The 24,786-nt window shown below is 37.4% G+C and overlaps 2 protein-coding genes and 1 long non-coding RNA gene across 3 annotated transcripts in view; 2 read left to right on the top strand and 1 right to left on the bottom strand.

The window, feature by feature from the left end:
- LOC134743807 (uncharacterized) overlaps nucleotides 1-24,786 on the top strand; it is a 576,396-nt gene that overhangs the window by 268,164 nt on the left and 283,446 nt on the right. The window lies entirely within an intron of this gene.
- On the bottom strand, nucleotides 7,443-8,476 carry LOC134743690 (retinol dehydrogenase 12-like). The gene has a single exon (XM_063677293.1). It carries the CDS (start codon nucleotides 8,427-8,429, stop codon nucleotides 7,476-7,478), a length of 954 nt encoding a protein of 317 aa, XP_063533363.1. The 5' UTR covers nucleotides 8,430-8,476; the 3' UTR covers nucleotides 7,443-7,475.
- On the top strand, nucleotides 12,339-13,109 carry LOC134743386 (uncharacterized). Its single transcript, XM_063676777.1, has one exon. The coding sequence runs from the start codon at nucleotides 12,416-12,418 to the stop codon at nucleotides 12,872-12,874; it is 459 nt and encodes a 152-aa protein (XP_063532847.1). The 5' UTR covers nucleotides 12,339-12,415; the 3' UTR covers nucleotides 12,875-13,109.

Here is a 24,786-nt window from a genome sequence, read left to right as displayed (position 1 = left end):
ATACAATAATATTGTCAGTACTTCGTTGTCGTGTCATTTCATTTTAATCACTACACGGTGTTGTCGTGTCATTATTTACTTAAAAGCAATGTCATTATTACTGATAGTGTCTAGATCGCAATTGCATATTCATATCTTATGCAAACGAGTCAACACCTCTCAGCCGCCAATCCCGAGAAATCAGGTCGATAGTTATACCAAAGTGGCAATTATTGTGTTACATGTGTTAAATTTCCTTTGAGACTGAGACTGTATTAACTCTTGCCGTTTGACGTTTTACTAACGTCTGAAGCATTAAAGAGGACTCCGCTTCCATTAAAGGCCCGCAATTTGACGCATGAGATCCCATCAAACGATCTCATTATAACGGGGGCCCAGGGAGACATGCGATTTTGAACGTCACCTTAATTTCGTTGCGTAAATAAACAAATAAATATACCTATGTTAATTGCCTGCGACCTGCCGGTCAAACGGAGCTGGCGCCCGCGTCTATTATGCTGGGTTACAGCGGTTACGTTTGTAAAGACGTCACGTTGGCTTTATGTACGTAGTTACCTCATTTAATAAACAATTTGACTCATTTTAATCGAGTAACAATAATTTAATGTATTTTTTTTTAGAAATAGCCGAAACACGCGTACTTTTAAAGAATGTACATAACAGTCACCTGCAATAATATGTTACTCTTCGAAGGCCGCAAAAATATGTGACATGCTCTTATGGAAGCAGCAGCCGCTGAGGCAGCAAGACTCTTTATTGACAATTAAGTACCAATACGCAGAGTGGAAACCTGCAAGATAGAGATGGTCAAGATCGCAAAGAACTGCTGGCTAAGGACACGACCGGTCCATGGGATATATATCATTGAAAGGCATTTTACTATTATAGTGGCCGTCTTATAAGCGATAAGTACTGAACTGAAGCGACAAATAACGAGAAGCGATATTAATTGTGGGTAAAGCCCTATTTACACGGTTTAAGAACTTGCGTGCAATATTCTACAGATACCACAGTCAAAGGGAATTATAAGAAGACAATAGAGTGCTCATTCCATACATCGGTTTTGTAACCAAAAAGACTGTTCTTTTCGTAGTCTACATCTAGCGTGAAGTAGCGGAACTATCAGCAGTCGTTTTGGTAACAAAACTATGTATGGAGTGAGCATTCTGTGTCTTCTTTATTCTCTTTGATCGATTACTTCGATCGACTAAATAACGACATGAACGAAACGAAACGAAAATATAACGATATGATATGTAACGAAAATAGCATGCAAGTTCTTGAACCGTCTAAATGGGACTTTAGAGAAAATAAAACCTTGAGCGGCATTAAAATATTAAAAACCTGTTAAAGATCGTTCGTGTCATTGATATGGTATCATTCGCAGTTAGGTAATTCAGAAAAAATTATTATTGTATGTATTTTCAAACGCATGTCCGGCTCACAGCGGGGGCCAAACGCCAGGACAAGGAAAAAAGCAGTTCATCTCGCTAGCATTGAATACGGGCAAACGATGGCAAATTGAGATGAATGTACTTCATAAGTTAGAATTGTTCTGTTGGTGAATTAGGGAACGTTTCCTGAGCCATAAAACAAAAAACCTGTCCCATACCTAAGTACAATACCACTTCTCCACTTCTAGTTTTTCTGTACTAATCGTGGTTAAATCTACCTATACTTGTAGTATACTTGTACAAAATATAGGCCATTCATAATGGCCACTTTTGGCCAGTAATTGCCGCTTCCCGAGTTACGACCAAAAGTTTAACAATAATAGGACTTTATAACGGGCTCGTAAACCCTCGGCTCCGCTCAGTTTTGCTCAAAATTCGATTATCTAACAGCTAATTAGCCAAGCACACCTTAATTAGCCTTTTATACTTCACTAAGTTATTCATCGTTTTTGAAGGAGTTTTTATTATCGCTGAAAAGCGGAGAGGAAATTAATTAGAGACGTTGACGGGCTTCCTACGACGCGTCTCAACTCTCAATAGGGTGACGGTGAACAAATTTAGTATAAGTAATATTCGTTTAAGGTGAGGTTTCATTTTGTTATTATTCACCTCTGCTCCATACGAAATTTGAAAACGATACGGACAAAAAAGTACGAATACCTTTTCAATATTCGGCGAATACGAATTACTATTCGTAATAAAAACGCTTATTGATGATTTTATTGATTTTAATAACAAAACTTCCGTGAGACACAGACATATTAAATATATTAATTACAGGTCACTCACGTGTTTTAAGTCGACAACGCTCGACATGTTTCACTCCGTACCGAGAAGCGTCATCAGGAGCTTGCGTCGACGGTGACGGACCGGCGCAGACTGCGGGATGCAGCCCTCCGCGCCCGGTGGCGGCAGGGGGGGGCGAGAAACTACCCTCGTTTACGGCATTATTTTCAAATGATGGGTTGCACACAACACTCACTACGTCATTCGCTAATGGTTTGTCCACACTGTCCACCGACGTAGTACCCAAAACAGTTTTCCAGCTCGGATTTTATTGATGGCCAAGCTTTAGTGGCTTGCGTAGGAAATAGATTAATAAATACCTACTTGAAATTCATGGGCAATTATCGCAGTCACGAGATCTTTAGTAATTATTTAAAAACAACAAGACCTAAGTAGTACAATTTGAATCCATCGCCGTACTTGGAACCTGGTTGATATTTTCCTTTGATTTATTATTCTGTTAGTTTCGTTGTACCAATGGCTACCTGTTTAAATAACGAAGGCGCCTTTTACTCGGGCCTAAATATTTTTCTAAGGGAATAAATAATGATTGTTTCAGTAATCAGTAATTTATTGCTTTCATAGGTACAATAAGATCTCGGCAATGAAGATAAAGAAAAAGGTACAACATTACCAATTTAGAAATGCTATAGTAAATACTACAACAGTACACTTAAGCATGACCCACGCTAGACCGGGCCGGGGCCTGGCCGGAGCTTCCGGCGCTGCGTTTTCTATAGAAAGCACCACGTGATCACCGGTCAACCGTCATAGAAAATGACGTCTCGGGCGCTTTGGCCCGGGCACGGGCCGGTCTAGCGTGAGTCATCCTAATGAAAAGTAAATAATTTGTATAGTCTGGTTTTTTGTTCCGTAGCCGTAGACTAAAATTACAACCACAAATGTCACACGTAGAAATAATGTGACCAGCTTAAAACAAACAGTGCTGTTCTTTGATTTCGGTTTGTGAATAACCGATAAATATTAAATTAATTTTACATTCAAAATATAAATGAAATCTACTCGCTATACATGATAGGAAATAAACAATAAATAAAATCACTCTCAAACATAAAAAAAAATGACATTGACGTATCGCCGACCTGACGCAACGCCATTTTCGTATTTTTGGTTTATTTATTTTATTTATTATTATTATTTTAAACTTTATTGCACAATATAACAAATAAAGTACAAATGGCGGACTTAATGCCTAAAGGCATTCTCTACCAGTCAACCACCAGGCTAAACAGAAACAGTGATAGGTGCAGGCATTGAACAAAAAAAAAGCAGAATAGGTAACTTAAAACAAAAAATATAGCGATAAATAATACACACTACCGAAAATAAACTTACATATACATACTATACATACTATAATTAAATAAACTTACATATATATTACTTCATTTTATGTACCCAGTGCAAATAATACTATGCCTACGATGGACAACTAACCAGTGAGCTTGTCGAAAAAATGCTTGCGTAACATGCGCTTAAACGAGAGCTTGGTTGGAGCCTGTCTGATGTTGAGTGGGAGATCATTCCAAAGCCGGATCGCGTGAAGGGTGAAGGAGTTAGAGACAAAACCGGTGCGATGAGAAGGAACAGTAAGCTTGAGACTACGGGACTCACGGAGGGTGCAACCTGATCGGGCGGTTATAAAATTAAATTTCGAACTAAGATAGCCGGGCGCTTTCCGATCAAATAAAATAGAATATAGTGTGCACAGAATACGCAAGGACCTCCGTTCTCGAATAGGGAGCCAGTTAAGTCGGCGGCGATATGCAGATATGTGGTCATATTTACGGAGTCCGAAAATAAATCTGATGCTGTTATTAAGAAGCCGATCTAGTTTGCTCAGAGAGACTTCTGTGATATTCGTGTAACACACATCAGCATAGTCTACAATAGGTAATACAAGAGCTTGAACAAGGAGAACTTTAGTGCCAGTCGGAAGGAAATGTTTAAGCCGGTATAGGGCTCTTAGTGTGTTAGTGACCCGGCGACATACGTCAGATACCTGCGGTTCCCAAGTCAGGCCATTGTCAAGAATCAACCCCAGGTTTCTCACTTGCGATGCCAGCGGCACAGGTATATCTTCGTACACGATAGGAGACAAGTGAGTAAGGTCAGCTACGGAGAGTAAACGGGGTCTTCCCAGTACAATAGCCTGGCATTTGGACGGATTAACAGAAATGCCGAAGCAACGCGACCAAACAGAGATGCGATTCAAGTCCTCGTTAATCTTCGCTATGGCACAATCCAGATCACTAATGCTACTGTGGGTGTACAATTGCAGGTCATCGGCGTAAAGATGGAAAGAGCATGCTAAGTGAGACGCAATTAAGTTAATAAAAACGGAAAAAAGAAGTGGAGAGAGTATGCCGCCCTGCGGAACACCGGAAGTGAGGTCACACCAGTCGGAAAAAGAGGAACTGTCCACACGAACCATCTGACGTCGATCTTGAAGATATGAGGCGAACCATTTAGCCGTTGATGACGTTATATTTAAGTGGTTCAATGCAGCTAACAAGAGTTCATGATTGACTGCATTGAATGCGTTTGAAAAGTCAATCAACACCAAAATCGTCAGCTGCGTTGATTCCATAGCTAGTCTCACATCCTCAACGATCTTAAGCAATGCCGTGGTAGTGCTGTGGCCTGGACGAAAACCTGATTGAAATGGAGTGAGAACAAGGTTGGAGTAGATATGAGCAGATAATTGTTTGTGTACAATAGCTTCCAAGACTTTTGACAAAAAAGGGAGAATAGAGATGGGACGGAAATCTTTTAGTGTACTGGGGTTAGAAACTTTTGGTAAAGGAATGACATGTGCTTTACGCCACAACGACGGAAAAATCCCAGTTGAAAGTGAGAAGTTTATAACATGGGTTATAATTGGGAGTATGCATTCCAAGATGCATATTAACATAAGTCTACTAACCTCGTCGTGGCCAACAGCATTAGACTTAATAGACCTAATAACCTTAGCAACCTCATCATCAGTGGGCAACGTAAATGAGAAAGTTGTACTAGAGGGGCAGGGCAGGGCGGAAATGAGAGAGAGACTATGAGATTTAGTGACAGTATCTAAAATGGTCGATTTAGAAAAGTGAGAGTTCAGGTCATTTAAAGAGAAAGTGGAGAAGGACATGCTCGGACTCTGTTTTTTACCAATACCGATTGAATTCAAAAAATTCCAAGTTTCCTTAGGCGATGATGGAACGATGTTATTGAAAATGTGTTTGCGTTTAGCTGCTCTCACCATCTGATTACACCGATTCCTTGCAATCTTAAACAGGTGCCAATTTTCTTCAGAACGATCCCGCTTATATTTTCGGAATGCCCTATCCCGCTTAGTCATGGCCATGCGAACCCCATTCGTAATCCAAGGTGCGGGTGGGCGCTTCAGTCTTACTGAACGAACGGGCGCATGAGCATCGTATAATTTAAGGATACTATTATTTAAAGACAGTACCGCCTCGTCCACTGACTGTGCCGACAGCACCGCCGACCAATCTTCTCCACGCGCACTTTCCCGTAAAGCTTCCATGTCAAGCCTCGCAAAGCTGCGAAGTTTTAAAAAAGTGCAAGGTGGTTTCTGAGGCTTGATCTGGTAGCCCAAAAAGATTAGATCGTGACGTGAAAAACCCGGAGCCAGTAATTGACCGCATTGTTTGACATGTTCAACAGATGAGGTACAGATAAGATCCAGCCAGGAGTCTGACGCGTCAACATTGTGATGAGTTGGTTTGAGAGGAAGCACTTTTAGATCAGCCGCCTCCAAAACCAAGTTTAATCTACGTGTCCTACGGTTGTCCTTCAAAAGGTCGGTGTTAAAGTCGCCCATAATTATTTGATGTGTATACTCAGTGCTGAGTGAAGAGAAAACAGTATCTAGGGCATCAAAGTAATCAATGGTAGGGGGACAATAGACAACTCCGAGAGCTGCCTTAGTACCCCCGACATTTACTTCCAAGAACAGATGTTCTAAGGAACCTGAATAATGAGACGGGGATGACGAAATAATTTTACAGGGAATGTCACTGCGGAGGTAGATGGCAACACCACCGCCACCTTTGCCTGTACGGTCATTCCGCAGTAACACGTAGCCGGGAAGGCCGTAAGAAGTGGAGGGAAGACTAGGTTTGAGCCAGGATTCTGAAATGAGGATGGCATGAACATTGCAAGAAGTGAAAGTGTCTAGTATTCGACATTCGTTACTTTATTGGTATAGTGATCGTATGTATACAGTGCGTGTTCTTTCGTCTTCATCAACATATATAAGTACCTCCTAATAGTTTACTTTCGGTAAGTACCGGTTGTAGCACTTGTAGTACATCACTATTTATAAGACGTAAAAAAACTAGCAACACATGAAAAGTCATTTTAGTCTACGGAATAAATAACAGACTTTAGGTTAGAGTTAATTTCCATATTGCATAGGTATGTAAAAAAACTCGAAATATGTTTCTTTATTCATTTAAAATAAATAAACTAACACTGGTGTCAAGGTGAACTGCACCGAGCAATTATTTTACAGCAAGCAGCCTGCATGTCTTTACATTATTAAGTATTGTAAGCTAATAGGTACTGGAGTGTGTATTCTCTTCGTAAATTCTGAGTTGTAAAAGATTGCAACAAACCACAATCTATTTTGATACATCAATTAAATAAATAAATATTATAGGACATTCTTTCACAGATTGACTAAGTCCCACGGTAAGCACAAGGAGGCTTGTGTTATGGGTACTCAGACAACGATATAATAATATATAATGTATAAATACTTAAATATATAGAAAACACCCATGACTCAGGAACAAATATCTGCTGTGCTCATCCCACAAATAAATGCCCTTACCGGGATTCGAACCCTGGGACCATCGGCTTCACAGGCAGGGTTACTACCCACTAGGCCAGATCGGTCGTCATATTGAGATAAAATTAGCTTAGGAATACAATGAAAATATTAACCATACAAAATAATTCGACCCGCAATGTAAAGCAACAAAAGTTACGAGAACCTAGCTTTTTAAAGTAACTATCAACGCTTGCTGATATTATCAAAGATCTTTGATGTTTGATATTATAAAAAGCTCGTATCTCGTAATGTCATGTCATGTTATATCTCGCAATGTTTGCAGTACATTGCTGCTCGATAAATTTTCAAAAATTAATTTAACAATCGCATCCTCCTCCGTTACCATTATTTGAATATTATAATATTTACTATGCAGTTTTAAATTTAACCAGTCTCTCCGATGCTTCCCAAAGTTTTCGAGCCAGTTCAGTATCTTGAGCTTGTTTGCTCGGTTTCACTTCTCTACAGTCTCTAAAATACCGACCACTCGTGCCAGAGAGCTCCAGAGCCACGGCTAGGTGGATAGTGGTCTGCGCTCCTTCCCACGGCGTTTTGCAATATGGCTTCAAGAAAAACAATGCGTACTTCGTTAGCCGTTCGTGAGCTGCAATCCCCGTTGCGATTATTCCAGGATGTAAAGCATTAACTGTCACACCTGTTCCTTTTAACTGCCTTTCCAATTCTACTGTCATCAAGATGTTACACATCTTTGTATTACAGTACACTGTAATTTTACTATAGGTTTCTTTAGTTTCCTTTTCTGCGTTTAGATTATCGAAGTCAATAACAGCCCCCATGTGTGCAACTGATGAAACATTCACTATGCGACTTGGTGCTGAGGATTTAAGAAGTGGAAGTAACAAATTGGTCAGGAGGAAAGGTCCGAAATGATTACTCTGCATTTCTAGAAGTAGTCCATCTTCAGTTTTCTCGAAATTTGATCCATAACAGCCTGCGTTGTTCACGAGGATGTCGAGACGTTTTTCGGTTTTGAGGATATTGTCTGTGAATGATCTGACTGATTTTAATGATGCGAGGTCGAGGTGTTGGTAGTGAACATCAGAATTTCTAGTAGCTGCGGCTATCTGGTCCTTCGCTGCGAGGCCGCGGGTCTCGCTCCTGCATGCCAGTATCACCCTCGCGCCTCGTGCCGCCAAATCCTTCGCCGTTTCATACCCGATCCCAGCATTCGCTCCAGTCACAATAACTGTTGTCCCCACCAAATGTCTGCTGCTGCTACATACACCGCTAGTCAATTTACAGTACACCCATGCAATAAAAGCAAAGATCAAATTTATAATTAATAGTGTGACTAAAAACATGATTCCTGAACTAGGACACTGCTTTATATGTACGAATATATAACACTAAACTAAGTAAATTTAATTTGATTTATCGTAATATCAATCAATCTTATATCGCTGTATACGTTTTATCCGATAAAAAAGATAAGTATATTATCCACGCGTTGAATCAGTCGGCGTGCGTGAGAATTACTAAACGTGCAATAGGTAGAGGTATGTGGTTTTCCTCCAGTCATTAATGTCATTTGACCGTGGACGGCCTTAAGCTCTGTACGCGCAGCGCGACAATATTTCAATACCTATTGTAACGCCGCGCACGATATTTGACATAATATATAGTCTGTTAACGAATATAATATGTTATAGGCGGCGTCATACCTACTGCAATAATTACATAAAAGGTCCCCAAAACTCAGGAGCTTATGTGATTGTGCTTTTACCGGGATTTGATTGAACTCAGGGAAGACGACAGGATTGTCAATACGCGCCTGTTACATTTGTATGAGCAATATACCATACCAAAAATAGTTTTCAAGATATTGTGTGTAGGCGTTAATAAGCTTTTACAAAAACCAACGTTATCAAGGGCGTAGCCAGTTGGGGGGGGGGGGACAGCTGTACCCTGCTTGGAGGTTAAATCTTATATAAAGACCCCGTAGAGCCAGTGGGTGGGGGGCCCACGCGGGACGGCTCTACACGTCCAGGAGAAGAGTCTGTCAAGCGTCCTGGCCCTGGCCCTGGCCCGGGGGTGAGATGCGTAAATGCATTAACCACTGCTTAAAAAAAACCTACTTATAATATTTAATGGGAAGTAAAATCTCCGTCCTAAACGGTATGAAATTTTCAAGATATTTATAAACTTTTCGATACTCACTTGATAATCGGACTTCGGTTATCGGAGCTGGCATGTAGTTGTTATTTTTAGCGTTCGACTCTCACAGAACACAGGTTCTGTGAGCGACTGCAATAACACTTAAGGATGGGAGGCTGTGGTCACGTTGGCACACCATCCACAAAGGAAAGTTGTGCAACAAATTAAACTTTCACCTGAAACCCATCGGTACGCTGCCTACACAACATGCAGCAAAATTCAATTTGTTTTCATAATTTTACGTTACGGATACTTATAGGTACCTCTGTGTGGCAAATTATGATTTAGATTTAGATTTATTTATTTCAGGATAAAAATTACACTATAATGTTTGCATCAATGTCAAAATTATGCTTATCTTCTTATCATGATCGTCAATTTTACGTATCATGAACGTCAAATGTGAAAACTCTTCGATGTCATCCGTGAATTAAAATGATATATTAGTGTCTTGTCCTAAACTACTCATACTTAGTTACTTTTGAAAACAATTTCAATCGAGTCCAGACTGGATTTAGTCCAGTGAAGAACTTTTTTTATTTTAAGCAATTGAAATAGAGGTACTTACATACGAGTATGATCCCATGTTGATATCATAAAGCTTTTTGGCTCACCTATTTACACAGCTCATTGGAAGCCAATTAGAAGTTAAATTATAATGTTTCCATTTAAATTATGTATTTAATGCTGATATCTAAAGTACATGCATGACCATAATACTGTAGGCCGAGCACATGATTGACGCGACAGAGACTACCCGTCTTTTACTAACTGTATGAATTAATGGGGAACGGGTAGTCTATGTCGCGGCGAGATACTCTCGCGCCAATCATGTGCTAGCCCGGCTGACGCGATAAATTGGCTAATGAAACTATATTCAAAGTTAAATTATAAATCACATTGATGACAGTGAACCTCATTTCTATATTCAAAACTTTAACATCGATGAAATATCAGCAGAACTTACAAATATACTCAAACGGCAGCAAAACGTCGAAAAATGGGGACAGCAAAGTCGAACGCCTAACTCGAATATACGAAAAGTTTTGTGCAGTCCTACGTTAAAACTCGACCTATCTGTTGGACCGTTTTCGGGCTCATACTTACAATAATTATATTAAGTGTTATTGAAATATTTTTCTGCTATAAAAACAAAGTAGCCGGAGTAATCTGAATATTTAAAGTGTGTATAAATAGTAAGGTGCATTGGGATAACTTCGAAAAAGGAGACAATTTTATTTAAAAAATCGTAAACGGAGCATTCCACGGGCTATCCCGTACAAACGCGTTTTGTTTCCTTTGTTGCGGCATTTAAAGCAGATGATTATTTTTCTGTGCATATTTTTGACCATTTGTCACAGAAAAGGAAACTCTTATACCTGCAAATCCTGAGAAAATTCGCATTCGTACGGGACAACGGTAGACAATTTCGTGGACTGCTCCAAATATCAATAAACCCAGAAGGTTTCATACTTTAGCAACACTTAATATTACGCTACTGTAACGCTTACCAGACCAAGCCATCTTGCTTACCGCTAAAGTAGAAAGTGTTTCTAGTTTAGTAGATAACTTGCCATTTTCAAAATTATCCCGCTTTTAAAGTTATCCGAATGCACCTTACCTAGTTACCTACTTTAAGTCCTATGTTAACTTTATATGTACCTATAGGTATACGTTAAAGTAGTATTTGTTTTTACGCTCATGTCATAATTCATAATTTATACATATCTAAATAAGTGGTTAGGGATCCAAATAGCATAAAGTTATAAAGATCTAAATCTAAAGCCGACAAATGTAACTTTGGAGCTAGACATTTTGTTTTACTCTACGTTTGTAAAAGTAGGAAGGTCGGTATATGAACGTTTCTTTCTTCTTTTTAGATTTTTATACCCCGTTAGCTTGCTCTTTAATTAAGGCAAGCTTAAAAGCGGATAAACATACGTCTGACTCCTACACTAATATAAAACTAATAACTATGAAACCGACTCAAACTACAATTTCACGTTTAAAATCCCTTACCTCCAGTGCGACTGTTTACAGAGTCAGACGAGCCCGGAGCCACCGCTTTTGGGCATTGCAATGCATTGCACTATTTCTTTGTAGAGGTCGTGAAGCGAATCGTCTTGGGCCAGGCGAGGCAATCCGATATTGCGTGAAGTGGAGCGTTCGCGAGCATTGTGCACTTTTATACGCTATTGTCAGTCAGCGATGCCACTTCGCCTCAATGATAGCGGTATCGTATTCTTTAGAAAACACTCACTTAGGCGGGGCTATCGCATTGTGTTGCCGGCCGTGATACTTGTTATTAAATTGGGATAATTTATTTTTTTTGTCTTACAAGTCTACTTTAATGAAACATTGGTAAACCTTTAGTAATTTCGCAGAGTAAAAAAATATTCAGATTGAACAGTAACTGTTTTTGGAAAAGCAATAATACACGTATAGGGATGTCAAAAACAAAAACATGTGACAAAAAGATTTTTTTACAACATTGGCCAAGATACAAGTCCTTTAAGCCAAGTGTTCTGTCAACAGATAACTTTGTTAGGTATGCATAAAGTATGATAGAGTCTGTGCGGAAATAGAAGAGTCGTGGAATGCTCGTAATACATTGTTGCATACACAGTTGTTCGGAACTGTCAAATTTTTGTTCTAACTGACAGGCCGATATCGTCCGGCGGACTGATAGTCAGTGGGCCCCTTAAGTTAAGTATCTACTAATGGCAGTCGTTTTTATGGCTCTATACCCAAAAGGTAAAACGGGACCCTATTACTAAGACTTCGCTATCCGTCCAATTGGAAATTTTATCTGTGAAAATTTCAACTGTCTAGCTATAACGGTTCATGAGATACAGCCTGGTGACATACAGACGGACAGCAGTCTTAGTAATAGGGTCCCGTTTTTACCCTTTGGGCACGGAACTATATTATACTACTCTTTGCACGGAACCCTAAAAAATTAAATTGCTTATTTGAAATAATTTTAATAAAACCTTGAATTGAAAGATAAAGTTGATGATTTATACCTAATTTTTTACCTATATAGAGTTGTTGTTGTCAAAATGACAACCCCAATCAAAATAATTTTGGCACAAAATGTCCGCGTAGTATCACAAACGAAATTGTTATCATAATGGAGAGATCGGGTTTGTCTCCCCACAAATCATATCTTTGGAGCTGCCTAACTCTGCAAGAAGACTGCCCGTTTCTCTCATCCACCTGCCCCACACTGTTTTATTTTGGAGTCGGTTTATTCTTACTGTATGCCATATACTTGTTGATTGTTGTACTCGACTACAAGTTCCACTCGCATGTAGATGAAATGCAACAGCAGATTGATTATTACTTGAGTTTGATAACGAAGAAAGTGAAGTTAGTGCAGAGGGATGAGGGTCGGCTGATGAACATGCAAGAGAGGACAGAGAAGCAGCTGATGAAGGGTCGGCAGGGTGTACGGATGCTGGAGGCACTCCGTGACGCGGTCGCTCGAGACGACATGGTTCAACTCCAAAAACTCGTACGTCTCGCTGAAAAAAAAGCCAACGACGAACAGCGCAATAACTTCTCAAGAATTCCTAAAGAAAAATCATAGAACATATTCGGAACAATTTATCATTTTTATCATGAATGTTTAGCAAGTGTGAGAGAACAAAATCGATCATAAAACAACCCTAGCTAGCGGTGGAACCCCTCGGGCATTTCCGCTTGCAACTGGCAGACACTTCGACGGAAAGATATACAGACTGCGAAGCTCCTTCAGGTAATACATGTATAAAACATAACCTAATGGAAATCACTAAAACTATGCGGTCAGTTTAATAAAAGTTGTAAAAAACAACGTTTTTCACGATTCTTTGTATTTAATATGCTCAAATCAAATGTTCCAAAATATTATTCCGTTATATACGACACCTGCATGTAGGGTAAACTCGCATTATTTGGTGATACGCCTAATTCGGTGATACAAGTTTTGAAGCATGACACCGAGGAAAGCTAGCGAATTAGGGCCTTTTAAATGGACCTCACGGCAAAGCCGCCAAAGCCGTGAAGCCGTGAGGTATCTACAGCTTAAACATCCTACTAAACATGAACATATACACGGTGTTTCATGACCCACTGAAAACCTAAAAACAGTTTGTTCAGAATCGATAGGAGAATCGACTGCGCTACTACATTTGAAAGAGAGTATTTTTTTATTATTATTATTTATTAATTTTACATGCCCAGTCTACAAGTTTGTAATGCAACAATATCAATAACTAACATTTGACACGTTATTTGTCAATGAGCGAATTGGTAAACCTTACCTTGTTGCAGTAAGGTATGCAAATGGTCAATTAACAGGTATCTTGTGTAGAATTACCAGTCGAATAGAATTGTTAAGAAAACTAAACAACGTTTTTTTTTTTATCGGATTTAAGAGTAAATACTCAAGATGAGTTCAAAATAAAAAAAATCCGTTGGGGTGTCTCAGATTTTCAGTGACTCAAGTAACACGGTGTATAGGCAGGTACAGCCAACTATAAAGAGATGTATCCATTTTTTCAATTTATTACAATAAAGTAAGGTGGAAAAGTGGATACTCAACTTTGTAGTCGACTGTACCTCTTTATCTGTCACGAACGACTCACTTCATTCGCTTGCACGAATTTCTGTAACAACCGCGTAACATATAACTGTAACATAAACCCTGTATTGTATATTAAACGTTCCCAGAGTAAAGTTATACGTTATTGAAAATCACATAAAATCGGTTCAGTAGTTTCAGAGCTTACTTACCGCAAGTAAATATACAGACACGGTTGGAGTGATTTGCTTTATAATACTAATACTAGTAAGTACGTAAAATACGTACTACGAAAAGCGACATAAAAATCGTATAGAACTGATCTATCGATAACGTTTAAATGTGTGACATTCAAGCAATTTATCCATTCGATCTTAAAAGAGTGAATCCTAAATTTTATATTTGTATCAATAATATTCGACGGTCACTATTTTGATCGAAAAGTTGGCTATGAAAATATGATCGCTCTTGATACATTTCAAAATATGTTTGAAAATTGCAAATACCTACTAACCAATTTCTTCTTAAGTAATAGTAAGCAAGTCATATAATGCCTTGGCAAGTATTACCTTATTACCAAAGTATGAAGTGCTTCTGGTATAGTGGATATTAGGATATTACCAATTCTCAATTAAAGAAACCCCACTTTCGAAGTTATCAGACTTGGACCTTATATGTTTTTTTTTGGCATTGACTCATATGCAATAGTCAAGTTCGAGACATTTTTAAGTTTTTTGACTTATGACGCTTTTAGTGTAGATACTTGTGACGTGAAAGACACTTGAACTGTATAATTTATGAATGGTGAAATATAAATGTGTAAGGGCGGTTAACCGCGGGGGCGGCTAACCGCGCGGCATGCCGCTTGTGATCGTACGCACTTAACCGCCACAAAATTTCAACCGCGGAAGTTGAATGAAGAGCTGCGGCCCGCTTCGCGGCTGGCCGCCATCTTGTTTATAGGCACTGGCAATAATTTATTAATAATTAAAAACAAAATATGTAGATTAAATTTTATAGTAAAGCAAAAATTTTGTTTATGGACCCAAGACGCCGAGCGATCCAGCCGCTTAACGCAGTTTCATCGCGGTTGGCCGCAATAGCGGTCAGCTGCTATGACAACCGCGTCAGGCGTCTATGACAACCGCGTTAGGCGGCTGGCCGCTCAAACGAACCGCCTAAGCAGCCAATCGCTACTGAGTACTTTCATTATTATCCACAGTCATTTAATATCAACAGGAGGTAAGGGAGTGGTTAGGTTACCGCACAAAGTTTAGACAACAACACTGCTCGAAGCACCTACAGTAGCAGTCTTTTCCCCCTGAACCGTAGCGCACGGTTAAAACAATTTCAGATAGCTGAATCTGAATAGTTGTATTAAATGTTAGCGCAAAACTCAGAATTGGCCCCTAGATACCGTCGCCAGTAAACGACCAGCGAGAACAGGCTCACTATCTTACGATTAAAAAAGTACGTATGCAATACTTAGACCTAAACCTATACGACTTTCTGAACGGGGCAGCTGGTATCTTGTACGTGTAGAACCACCGCCGTCAGACTCCGTTTTACACCTACTCGTAAAATACTTCGCCGCATACCGTGCTTACTACACGTTACATCCTGCACTGTTTTATATAACAACAGTCCCTGTTCAATTTTGTTGACATTTTAAATTTAAATAACTACAGGGGGCCTGGCCAAGATGCCAATTGTTTACAATTTGATGCGAACGAAACGGTAATATCTTTATTGCTTAATTTCACATAGGAGCATAACTTAGGTATATGAAGCGGTATGGTACATTGCTATACATATAGATATAGTTATACTTATATGGATGTGCAAGGTATAGCGAAAGCAAGCTACTACTCCGTACTAGTTTACACTGTATTACGGAGGTAATGTCTCTCTGTGGCACTAATATGGAAGAGTGATAGAGAGACATTACCGATTTACCGTTTCGTTCGCTACTGCGCAAACGATTGCTATCTTAGCTAGGCCCTCAGGTCGCAAACTTGTTCGGAACTGAAACAGGTGGTGGCGCTCCCGCTAAATATGTGGTCACGACGGCAGCGTCAATATGTAATCAGGTCACCATCGAGTCGTTTTATATGCCCCATCTACTATTTAAGTGGTCTATGCGTGTACGGGTGAAGTATGCATGAACTTAAAACGAATCTGCGACAGGAAGAGGCTTCAGTTAAAGTTAAGCAATTAAGAGCAGAGTAAGCGGCGAGATTGCATCTGAACTTCTTGTTTTCCATTCCTAAAACTATCTTCATTACACTGGCGCTGTGTATCGCCGGACAATGTTTTGCCACATGTATCTGCGCATAATCACCGTGCTTACATTTACTTTAGAGATATACTGGAACACTTGGAAAGCCTCCAACTAACTGCAAATGGTGCACTAAGTAATATTAGGTATCTTTAGGTTTCTAATGTTTACGAGTACTGGAATACAAGTATTACTAATGTAGTCGTAAGTTTATTTTATTAAAGTATTAAATTACGAGGCAATGTCAAATGATTGCGACTATACACATTTTGGGGCGTTAAAATGCATTATCAAGTATTTTCAACTCTAAAGTGGTAACAGAAGCATTTCAGTAAGAACGTATCATTTTTTACATTTACTTTGAATTCCTAGGTAGGTATATAAAATATATGTTAATGCCACCGAATATTATGAGATGTGAATAATATTACCGTAAACTTAGAATACCATTTTACCGTGTTATTAATTTACCGTAAACTAGTTAATAGGTCAAATCACCCGAGTTTGTTTTGCAGATCTATAAGTAAAAAAAAAACGATTTGTCTAATTTTAATCAGGTCATTGATTATCTTTTACTTACACATAACTAGCGCACAATGTAAACACATTGTTACAAATGTTACAATATCCAACTCTAGTAAAATTACATAAGCATAATAATTTTACAAACTCAAACCTTAAACCCGCTTTAATAATTTACGAGTAATTCTAACCAAACACAAGTAGAACAAAAAACTGCAAGGTACGAATAAATTATTACAAAGAGAGAGATTAGAATATAAATGCATTAAATTGGTACGAGCTAACTGATAGGTGGCTCGCTTACCGCAGCCTGAACCGAGGGGGTTGGTTTCGTCGATGAAAAATATATTTTCAACCCTATCACAACGGAATAAAGTGTAAAGTTATATATCTTTTACGTGTAGGTAAAAATATAGGAAAGCAGAAACAGTGTAGTGTATAATAAAACAAATAATCGAGTGTTTTCTTTTTATTTCACACAATTCACAAACACGATTTCTCCCATTCGTCTCTAATAATTTATCCTTATATTATCTGACACTCACTTAACTAGTAGTTAATTTTATTCCAAGCTTCGGTTTTAACCTAATTAGTATACAAAACACTTATAAGAGACTTAAATTAAAGTTAAATAACAATGTTTTGGTTTTTCAGCTTTTAGTTTCAGCCTTAATGCCGGCGGCGAACAAATGAACAGTTAAAACGAAAACTTAACATAAAATTAACATACACAGCCACATGAAATATTAACAATAATATCACAATCAAACTTAACAACAATTCAACGCTTAAAACTAGTTAACTTTAACGATATTAACAACGGCTTAACGTAAACAATTGTAACAATTTGAATACGTAACGATTATTTTATCCCCGCGAACAATGCCTTTGTAATGTTACCATTCTGGATCAAGGGTTATATATGGATGCTACCGTATTTACATATTGTAGATACGGATCGAGATACGACCGGAATAGTGGTTAGCTTTTCCTGGTTTAAAATTCGTACATCTATTGAAAATTTTAAAGCTGCGTAGAGGATAAAAACATCGTTAGGCTATTGAAACAAGGCACTCTTAGGACCTTTATTTGACACTATAAAGTCATACGTCTACGATATTGTTATCTGGCGACTCTGATACACATATTTGGTATATATAGGCGGCCTTATGATAGGACATCGCAAGCCGTATGTCTTTAACACATTCCAATTTGTTGATCAATGTTCTAACCTACTTAACTTTAGCAAAAGCTAAATAGATTAGCACAAAAGAGTTTCTTTATTCCTACATAACAACAAGAATTTGTCCCGACAACGTTTTTCGTATAAGGAAAAACATTGGCAGGAGAAATTAAGACAATCGTATAAGGTGAAACAAAAACAGGCACTTGATTTAAGGCACATCGTGATTGTTTCAAACAAATAATAACAAGAACAATATCAGGCTACCCAGTATGTAAACATTTTTATTGTATTATTTGTGAAGCAGAACGGTACTGAACTTATAGAAAATAATGATGTAAATGATATTAGATAACATAAAGAGTGGATAATTATTTTGGGAAGATCTCTACGGCTGTTACATAGTTTTAAGGGCTATTGTATGAAAGTTTAGTTTGAAACACTAAACAAAAACTCAACTTTGGGTCAACAGTGAAATCAACAAACAAATTACGGCATTAACAAAAACTCAACACTTTTATCATTAGGTAACGATGAAACAAAAATTCAACTTTTAAACGATTCCAGAAAAAATGAACTGTGGATTAGATTAACAGTAAGATGGTTAAGGCAATTTTGGTACGTGAATTTGTGACGTTAAAGAACAAAACAAAAAATCAACTAATTTTAACAAGAACTTTAACCCATTACACAATAAATAACAGCCATTATAACAAGTAACGGAGAAGAACAAAACGAGAACAGTGGAGTAGGTAAAACGAAACAATGTGTAGTCAGACCAGCTGGCTACCACAAAATGCAAAAATAAACAAAAAATCAACAAATTAAGAAAACATGAACATTAACGATTAACAAGTTACCTAAGGTTCTTAATAAAAAAAAACTTTGTAGTAGCTGATGTAATGAACAAAGGTTACCTTGTAATTGCTCAGTGCATTTAATGAGGGTTACAAGTTTCGTCAATGGTAACTCAACGCATTATTTAACTGATTTTCAACATCAAACTTAGTTTCACATGTAAACAAGAATCGGAACAAATAACAATAACAGCTCATAACGTAATAACAGAGAACAGTAACAAGTAACGGTACCTACGGAATTAACAACTTAAGAAATCGAAACGTAATAAGTAAACAGAAAATTTAACGCTATGTTTTTTAATGATTTATATCAAACTTAATGAGTTTTAAAACTTATCAAAAATAGTGCCAAAGAATACTATCATTGTTTACTTAATGATGAAATTTTTGTTAACAGTATCAATGATGAAAACATTATAATGCAACACAAAGTAACAGTGGTAACGTTAATGCAATAAGAAGTCAAGAACTAACAACAAGAACGATAACAAGGAAAGTAACTTGCAAACACAACAATGTGCACCGAACATTAAGGCATGTCAAATTTATCTTCTGAACCGAGACGTTCTTTTGAACTATTCCGCGTACCAAGTTATAACATGAATAACTTTTACAGAAATAAGTAGGTATGAACTAACTCAGCTTAATCTAAGAACTCGAAAAGTTATAAATCTATTGTCAAACAAGCTAACCTAAGGAACCTAACTAGAGTAACCTGCTAATCTATACTAAGTACACATGTCTATATAACTACGCAGATATTTTTTGGATAAAAACACTTTAATTCACCTGAATGCGTCCTCAGTGTTGGTCGAAAAAGGCGGTCATCGAAAATGTGTTCCTCATTTCCATGGTAAGTCTCGTACGTTGTAATCCGTTGTCGACCGGCAACATCGGGAACCACAAAGGAAATTCCTCAAATTTATTGAAAAGTTTTCCATTACTTGTAATATCTGTAACAATAAAAAAAACATAGTTTAATACACTGCATTTCATTTAGGAGTACCAGTAGGTCAGAAACTAACTTTGTCTAGTCTAAGAATAAGTACGAAAAGTTCGAAACGAACGAAAAGTAAGAGTCTATTGTCGAACAAGTAAGGGAAAATTCCTTAAATTAGAGTACCTGCTAATCTATCCTAATTACATGTCTATAAAACTACGGAGATAGCTGTTTCAGAAAACAGTAACTCACCTAAATGCGTCCTGAAAGTGATGGTCGATAAAGGCAGTGATCGAAAATGAGTTTCTCGTTTCAATTGTAGGTATGTTGGATTCCGTTTTCAATCGGCAACATCGGGAACCACAAAGGAAATTCCCCAAATCCATTGGAAAGTTTTCCAACGCTTTCAATATCTGTAACAATATAAAACATAGTTTAATACACTGCAACTCATTTAATTTTCCGCACGGAAAATGTTGCCTAAAAACTGCACAATATGTAGTCGCCGTCAGATATATCGGAGCGGCCGAGGTGCTCAAAATATCTGAACACGCTTTGACAATAGAGGTGTGTTCAAATATTTGTGAGCACCTTGGCCGCTCCGATATATCTGACGGCAACTGTACAAGTCATAAAGACAAGCAAATAGTTTACTCACCATTTTGAATTCTCTGAACTGCAACACCTTCGAAACTTGTTAAAACTCCACTCGACTGTTGTCACTGTTTCGATTAATTGTTGAAATAATACTTCCACTTTGTAAACATTGCGATACATAAATATGGTTCGGCGTTACTGAACACTTCTGCCGGGGTCCGAGCGGACCCCGGAGACGTTGACTGTATCTGTGCCAATTGTGAAGTGATTTGTAGATGAGGCCAGCACCCTTATATATGGGTCCCGAGTCCCACCCCGCTCCTGAGTGACCGTGGGAGCGCGCGCGCACGTGTACTCGCCGTTCCTTGCGTATACGCACACAATGCCTCCCTTTTCTTTATGCGCATTGATTTCGACCCCTCGATCGTCTTTCCATCTATCTGTGTTTACCTGTACTTGCTTAGGGGAGAAATCTCGCCTGGTGGGAACTGCGCAATAGTCGTAACTGAATTTGAATTATTGTACACGGTAATCATGTGATTTTATAAGAGGGTCCGTAAGTAGCTCAAACTTTCGCACGGTGAAGTCATTGTCGTGTAAATAATATACGTTACGTACAATAATAATATTTCTGGAAGCTGGTATTAAAATAAATTTGATGTAATTGGGTAGCACGGTAATTATCTATATTTTTAAATATGCGTTCGTATTTTTAAATCAATCCACCAACGAATTTTCTTCAATTTCCCTTATACCTTACCTATTACAAACATAAATTATTTTTAAGATTTTAATATTTAGCAATCGGAGATCTATAAAATCGAACTCTTAAAGTCGGACCAAGGTAATTCTGCATACATCCAATATTTTAGACTTTTAACTAAAAGTTTGCAAAATAGGCAATCTATTATGAAGACCAATTTCTTCGTTCCATTCCAATTTACATATTTTTTCATTATATTGCAATCAATACACTGATGTCAATATAAAGTAGTACAAACAGTAAGTGTACATATCCAATTATTTCCCGTCCATCGAATTTTACTAAAAGCAATTTTTGCATTCTCAAAATTTACCACTTTATTATTTTCTCAATAGTTTTCTTTCCCGGAATCATTTCTAACCAATTGGCATGTTTTGCTATTATATTTATTTTTCAATAGCTTATTTTCCTGATAGGTTTTCTAATCATTCGCCTAATTTGGTATATTTTCTTATTTTAATGTAATGTAAATCAATATCGTACAATGAAATATAGTAAAAATAACTTTTGCTATACAAGTCCGTTTCTCCACTTTTTTACTACAATTACCTGAGAAGGTCCCGTCTATCGTAAGAAAGTGACCATCACCGCGTCGTGTCGCCTGTTTAAATTGTACCCTGTGTGTTGGTCCTTTGTGAACCCACGTCAATTATTTCACTATCCTTTTCCTTTAACGTTTGGTGGAAAGTAAGTGGTTCTCTATTTAACCCATAAACTTGTCCTTAAGAAGTTAAAACCTATTGCCTGAAAATAAGAAAAATTAACTACAAATGTGAGTACTTATGTATCATGTCTATATGTTTAAGCACTCTTTTTATAACTAAATACCTAGTGTGGAAAATAGCTGCCTTTTCGCAATATAAATTAAAAAGAAATAATCTTATCCCGTTACATCCAAAGTCCCTCTTACTAAATCAATAAGAAATTCTAAAGCATGAAAGGTGCACAGAACTCACAGCTGTGCAAAAATCAAGGAGGGTCCGCACAGCTCGCTAGGTGTGCTCGTGAGCTTAAGTCATTAATTTGCAAAGCACAAAGCCTAACGGGGCTTGCTAGGCGATTGACTTGCCCCAAGTGTTTTGCTGCCGAACAAAAGATCTTTTCAGGCTACCCTCCCGCTACTGCGAACGTGTTCGGGTTAAAATAATGAGGCCTTTAATTTTATTAAGGAAAAAACAACACTTCAAAGTTGACCCGTTCAGTTGCTTTGTTGAAAAATGTTTCATAGTAAAAATTAAATTAACCGTGCCTGGTTTCTTTTCGATTTGGGGAATGTTTGAGGAAATTAAGACGATCTTGGGCTTAATGGAAACAGGAAAAATGGTATTTTACATAAAATGTACTTAATATCAAAGTTTTATTTTAAAAAAGTAGCATTATAAGAGCATTTAGATATACATCTATGCATTCGTTGCAAAATGTATGACCATTGCATTTTTATAGCCATTACACGCAGACGTCATTGTCAGCTAGAAGTTAATACTATAGTATTGCGATAAATAAGCGCGTTTTAAGGTACCTCATGTCAAATGTCTACAGACATTAACTAAGTCGTTTAAGCAATTTTCAAAAAACTATGTTATACTTTGCCATTAAATATTCCTCTATAGAGAAACTAATTACATTCATTCAATAATTACTCGTTAATATTATATTCCATTAGCTTCCCAAAATCATAATGTTTTATTACCATTCCCAAAAATAACAATCGAAAATCAAGCCCGTTTCAGAAAACCACTACTCGCACTTCATATTTCACCCCTTGATGAAAAACAAATTGAATGTTAGGTAACGCCACCCGACCGAAATTACGGTGCGCGAAATTTTGGTATGACGGAAGGAATCAACCCTTTTACCTGCTTGAAATACTTTAAAACGGGATATCGGCTACAATTTCGGGGTTGAATTTTAGCTTTCGATACACCCACGTGCTCTGTTTAAAATTAAGCTAACTCTCATAATATAAAGACAGTTTTATATCGCAGACTTTTAAGAAAAGCTTTACTCGTACTTCCAAATTACTTTTGAAATTGTAATAAAAGTTCTTATTTAGTTTTAAATTTGCATGCCATTTTTTTGGCTTAACATGTGATACTAAATCAATTAATTTATAACATCTGTATGTAATTACCATGTTTAAGCAAATAAATATTTCATTTCATTTCATTTCAAAGCTGTTATGGGTACTTACAGAATAGATATTCCCATAGGAAAGAGTGTTTCCTTCATTATCAATTAACAAGGACGCGAATCGATAGTCCTGCGGTGAACAGCCAGGTGCAACTGCATGCACCCGATAGCCAAGGTTTCTCACGGTTGCACAATTGTGCGTTTACACCCTTCCTAATACGAGTAAGATATCTTGAATTGTTTTGCTCGGGGATGGGAGAGCAGAGCTTGTGGAGCAAATCCAGTCAACCAAAAGGAACATTTTCCCTATGCAAATAACAGTATTAAAATACTATAATTTCTTAATTTATTCTGTTTTTAGTACTTGTTGTTATAGCGGCAACAGAAATGCATCATCTGTGAGAATTATAACTCTCTAGCTATCACGGTTCATGACATACAGCCTGGTGACAGACGGACGGATAGACAGACAGACGGAGTCTTAGTAATAGGGTCCCGTTTTTACTGTTTGGGTACGTAACCCTAATAATGACATTAATTACTATAAATTCTTGTTTAAGTTACTTGTTATTGAAAACAGCAATTTTACAGTTATACCTATAGATTAGATCTGGGGGCACGGCCGTGCGACAAAGGTTAGATATATTTATTTCACAACATATGATTACAGTACAAATTACATTAATGTCAATTTATAAGAATCTACATCTATTATTGTTTCTTTATTAATGTCCAGTCTTTTGGAATGCATTTACTAAAACGCTTCAAAGACCTTTGATGATCAATTAATCATCTTAGAATAAAACTAGTCTAGACGAAGATAACACAATGTCATCCATTTTAATTAAAACGGTTTTTGTCAACGTTCGGCGAATTGAACGCAATTAGAGGTTTATTCGTTGTTCATTAAACGAGAACAATACCATTAGATATTACACTTTATGAATTGATTATATGAAGCAGAAATGTTAGCCGGTGAAAAGTCTCCATTTTATTTTTAAAATTATAATATAACTTTAGAAGCAATAGGATTTTAATAATTAGGTAAGTCTCCTTACTATCAGTCCCACTGAATAATGCAATTCCATTTAGAAGGAATGTTTTAAGGGTCCCCGGCAAGCTCGGTTGTCCATACAAACGCAGGATGGAAGGATAGGATGAGGTATATAGAATAGAATAGAATAGAATAGAATAGAATAGAATAGAATAGAAGAGATTTATTCAGAAAACGCTTAAATTTAGGTATTACATAGACAACAGAACAATTAATAAGCGTCACTGAAAGGGTCTCCACTCAGCTTAATGTCAAGATACCAGTTACGGATCTCGACGCTGGTCTTCCGTGGAAACCCATATCTATGTATTGAATGAATAATAATTTATTTTAAAAACGTACAGTTAATGGTATATATATCATAAAAAATAACTTAAACTTATCTAAATTAAACAATAAACTACAAAACTAACTTAAATATTTTATTCAAAAAGTCCTCCGCGATCTGTACCGGGTGCAAAGGTGCCCATCACATGACTTTGATTAGTTTATGTAACTTCAGATACCATACCTAGCGAATTTAAGTTTTTTATACAAAACTTGTTTTTGCTCTATTTCGTTTGTTTTATAATCTGGAGCTTATAAAAAAAGAACTAGAAATACCTTATGT

This window comes from Cydia strobilella, chromosome 8, assembly GCF_947568885.1.
Source record: "Cydia strobilella chromosome 8, ilCydStro3.1, whole genome shotgun sequence".
NCBI classification, from domain to species: Eukaryota; Metazoa; Arthropoda; class Insecta; order Lepidoptera; family Tortricidae; genus Cydia; species Cydia strobilella.
The sequence above is the reverse complement of the archived record's forward strand: the minus strand, read 5'-3'. Positions and strand labels throughout refer to the sequence as shown.

Excerpts from the sequence above, each read along its gene's own strand:
- LOC134743386 (XM_063676777.1), top strand. The coding sequence starts at position 12,416 with ATGGAGAGATCGGGTTTGTCTCCCCACAAATCATATCTTTGGAGCTGC.
- LOC134743690 (XM_063677293.1), bottom strand. The coding sequence starts at position 8,429 with ATGTTTTTAGTCACACTATTAATTATAAATTTGATCTTTGCTTTTATT.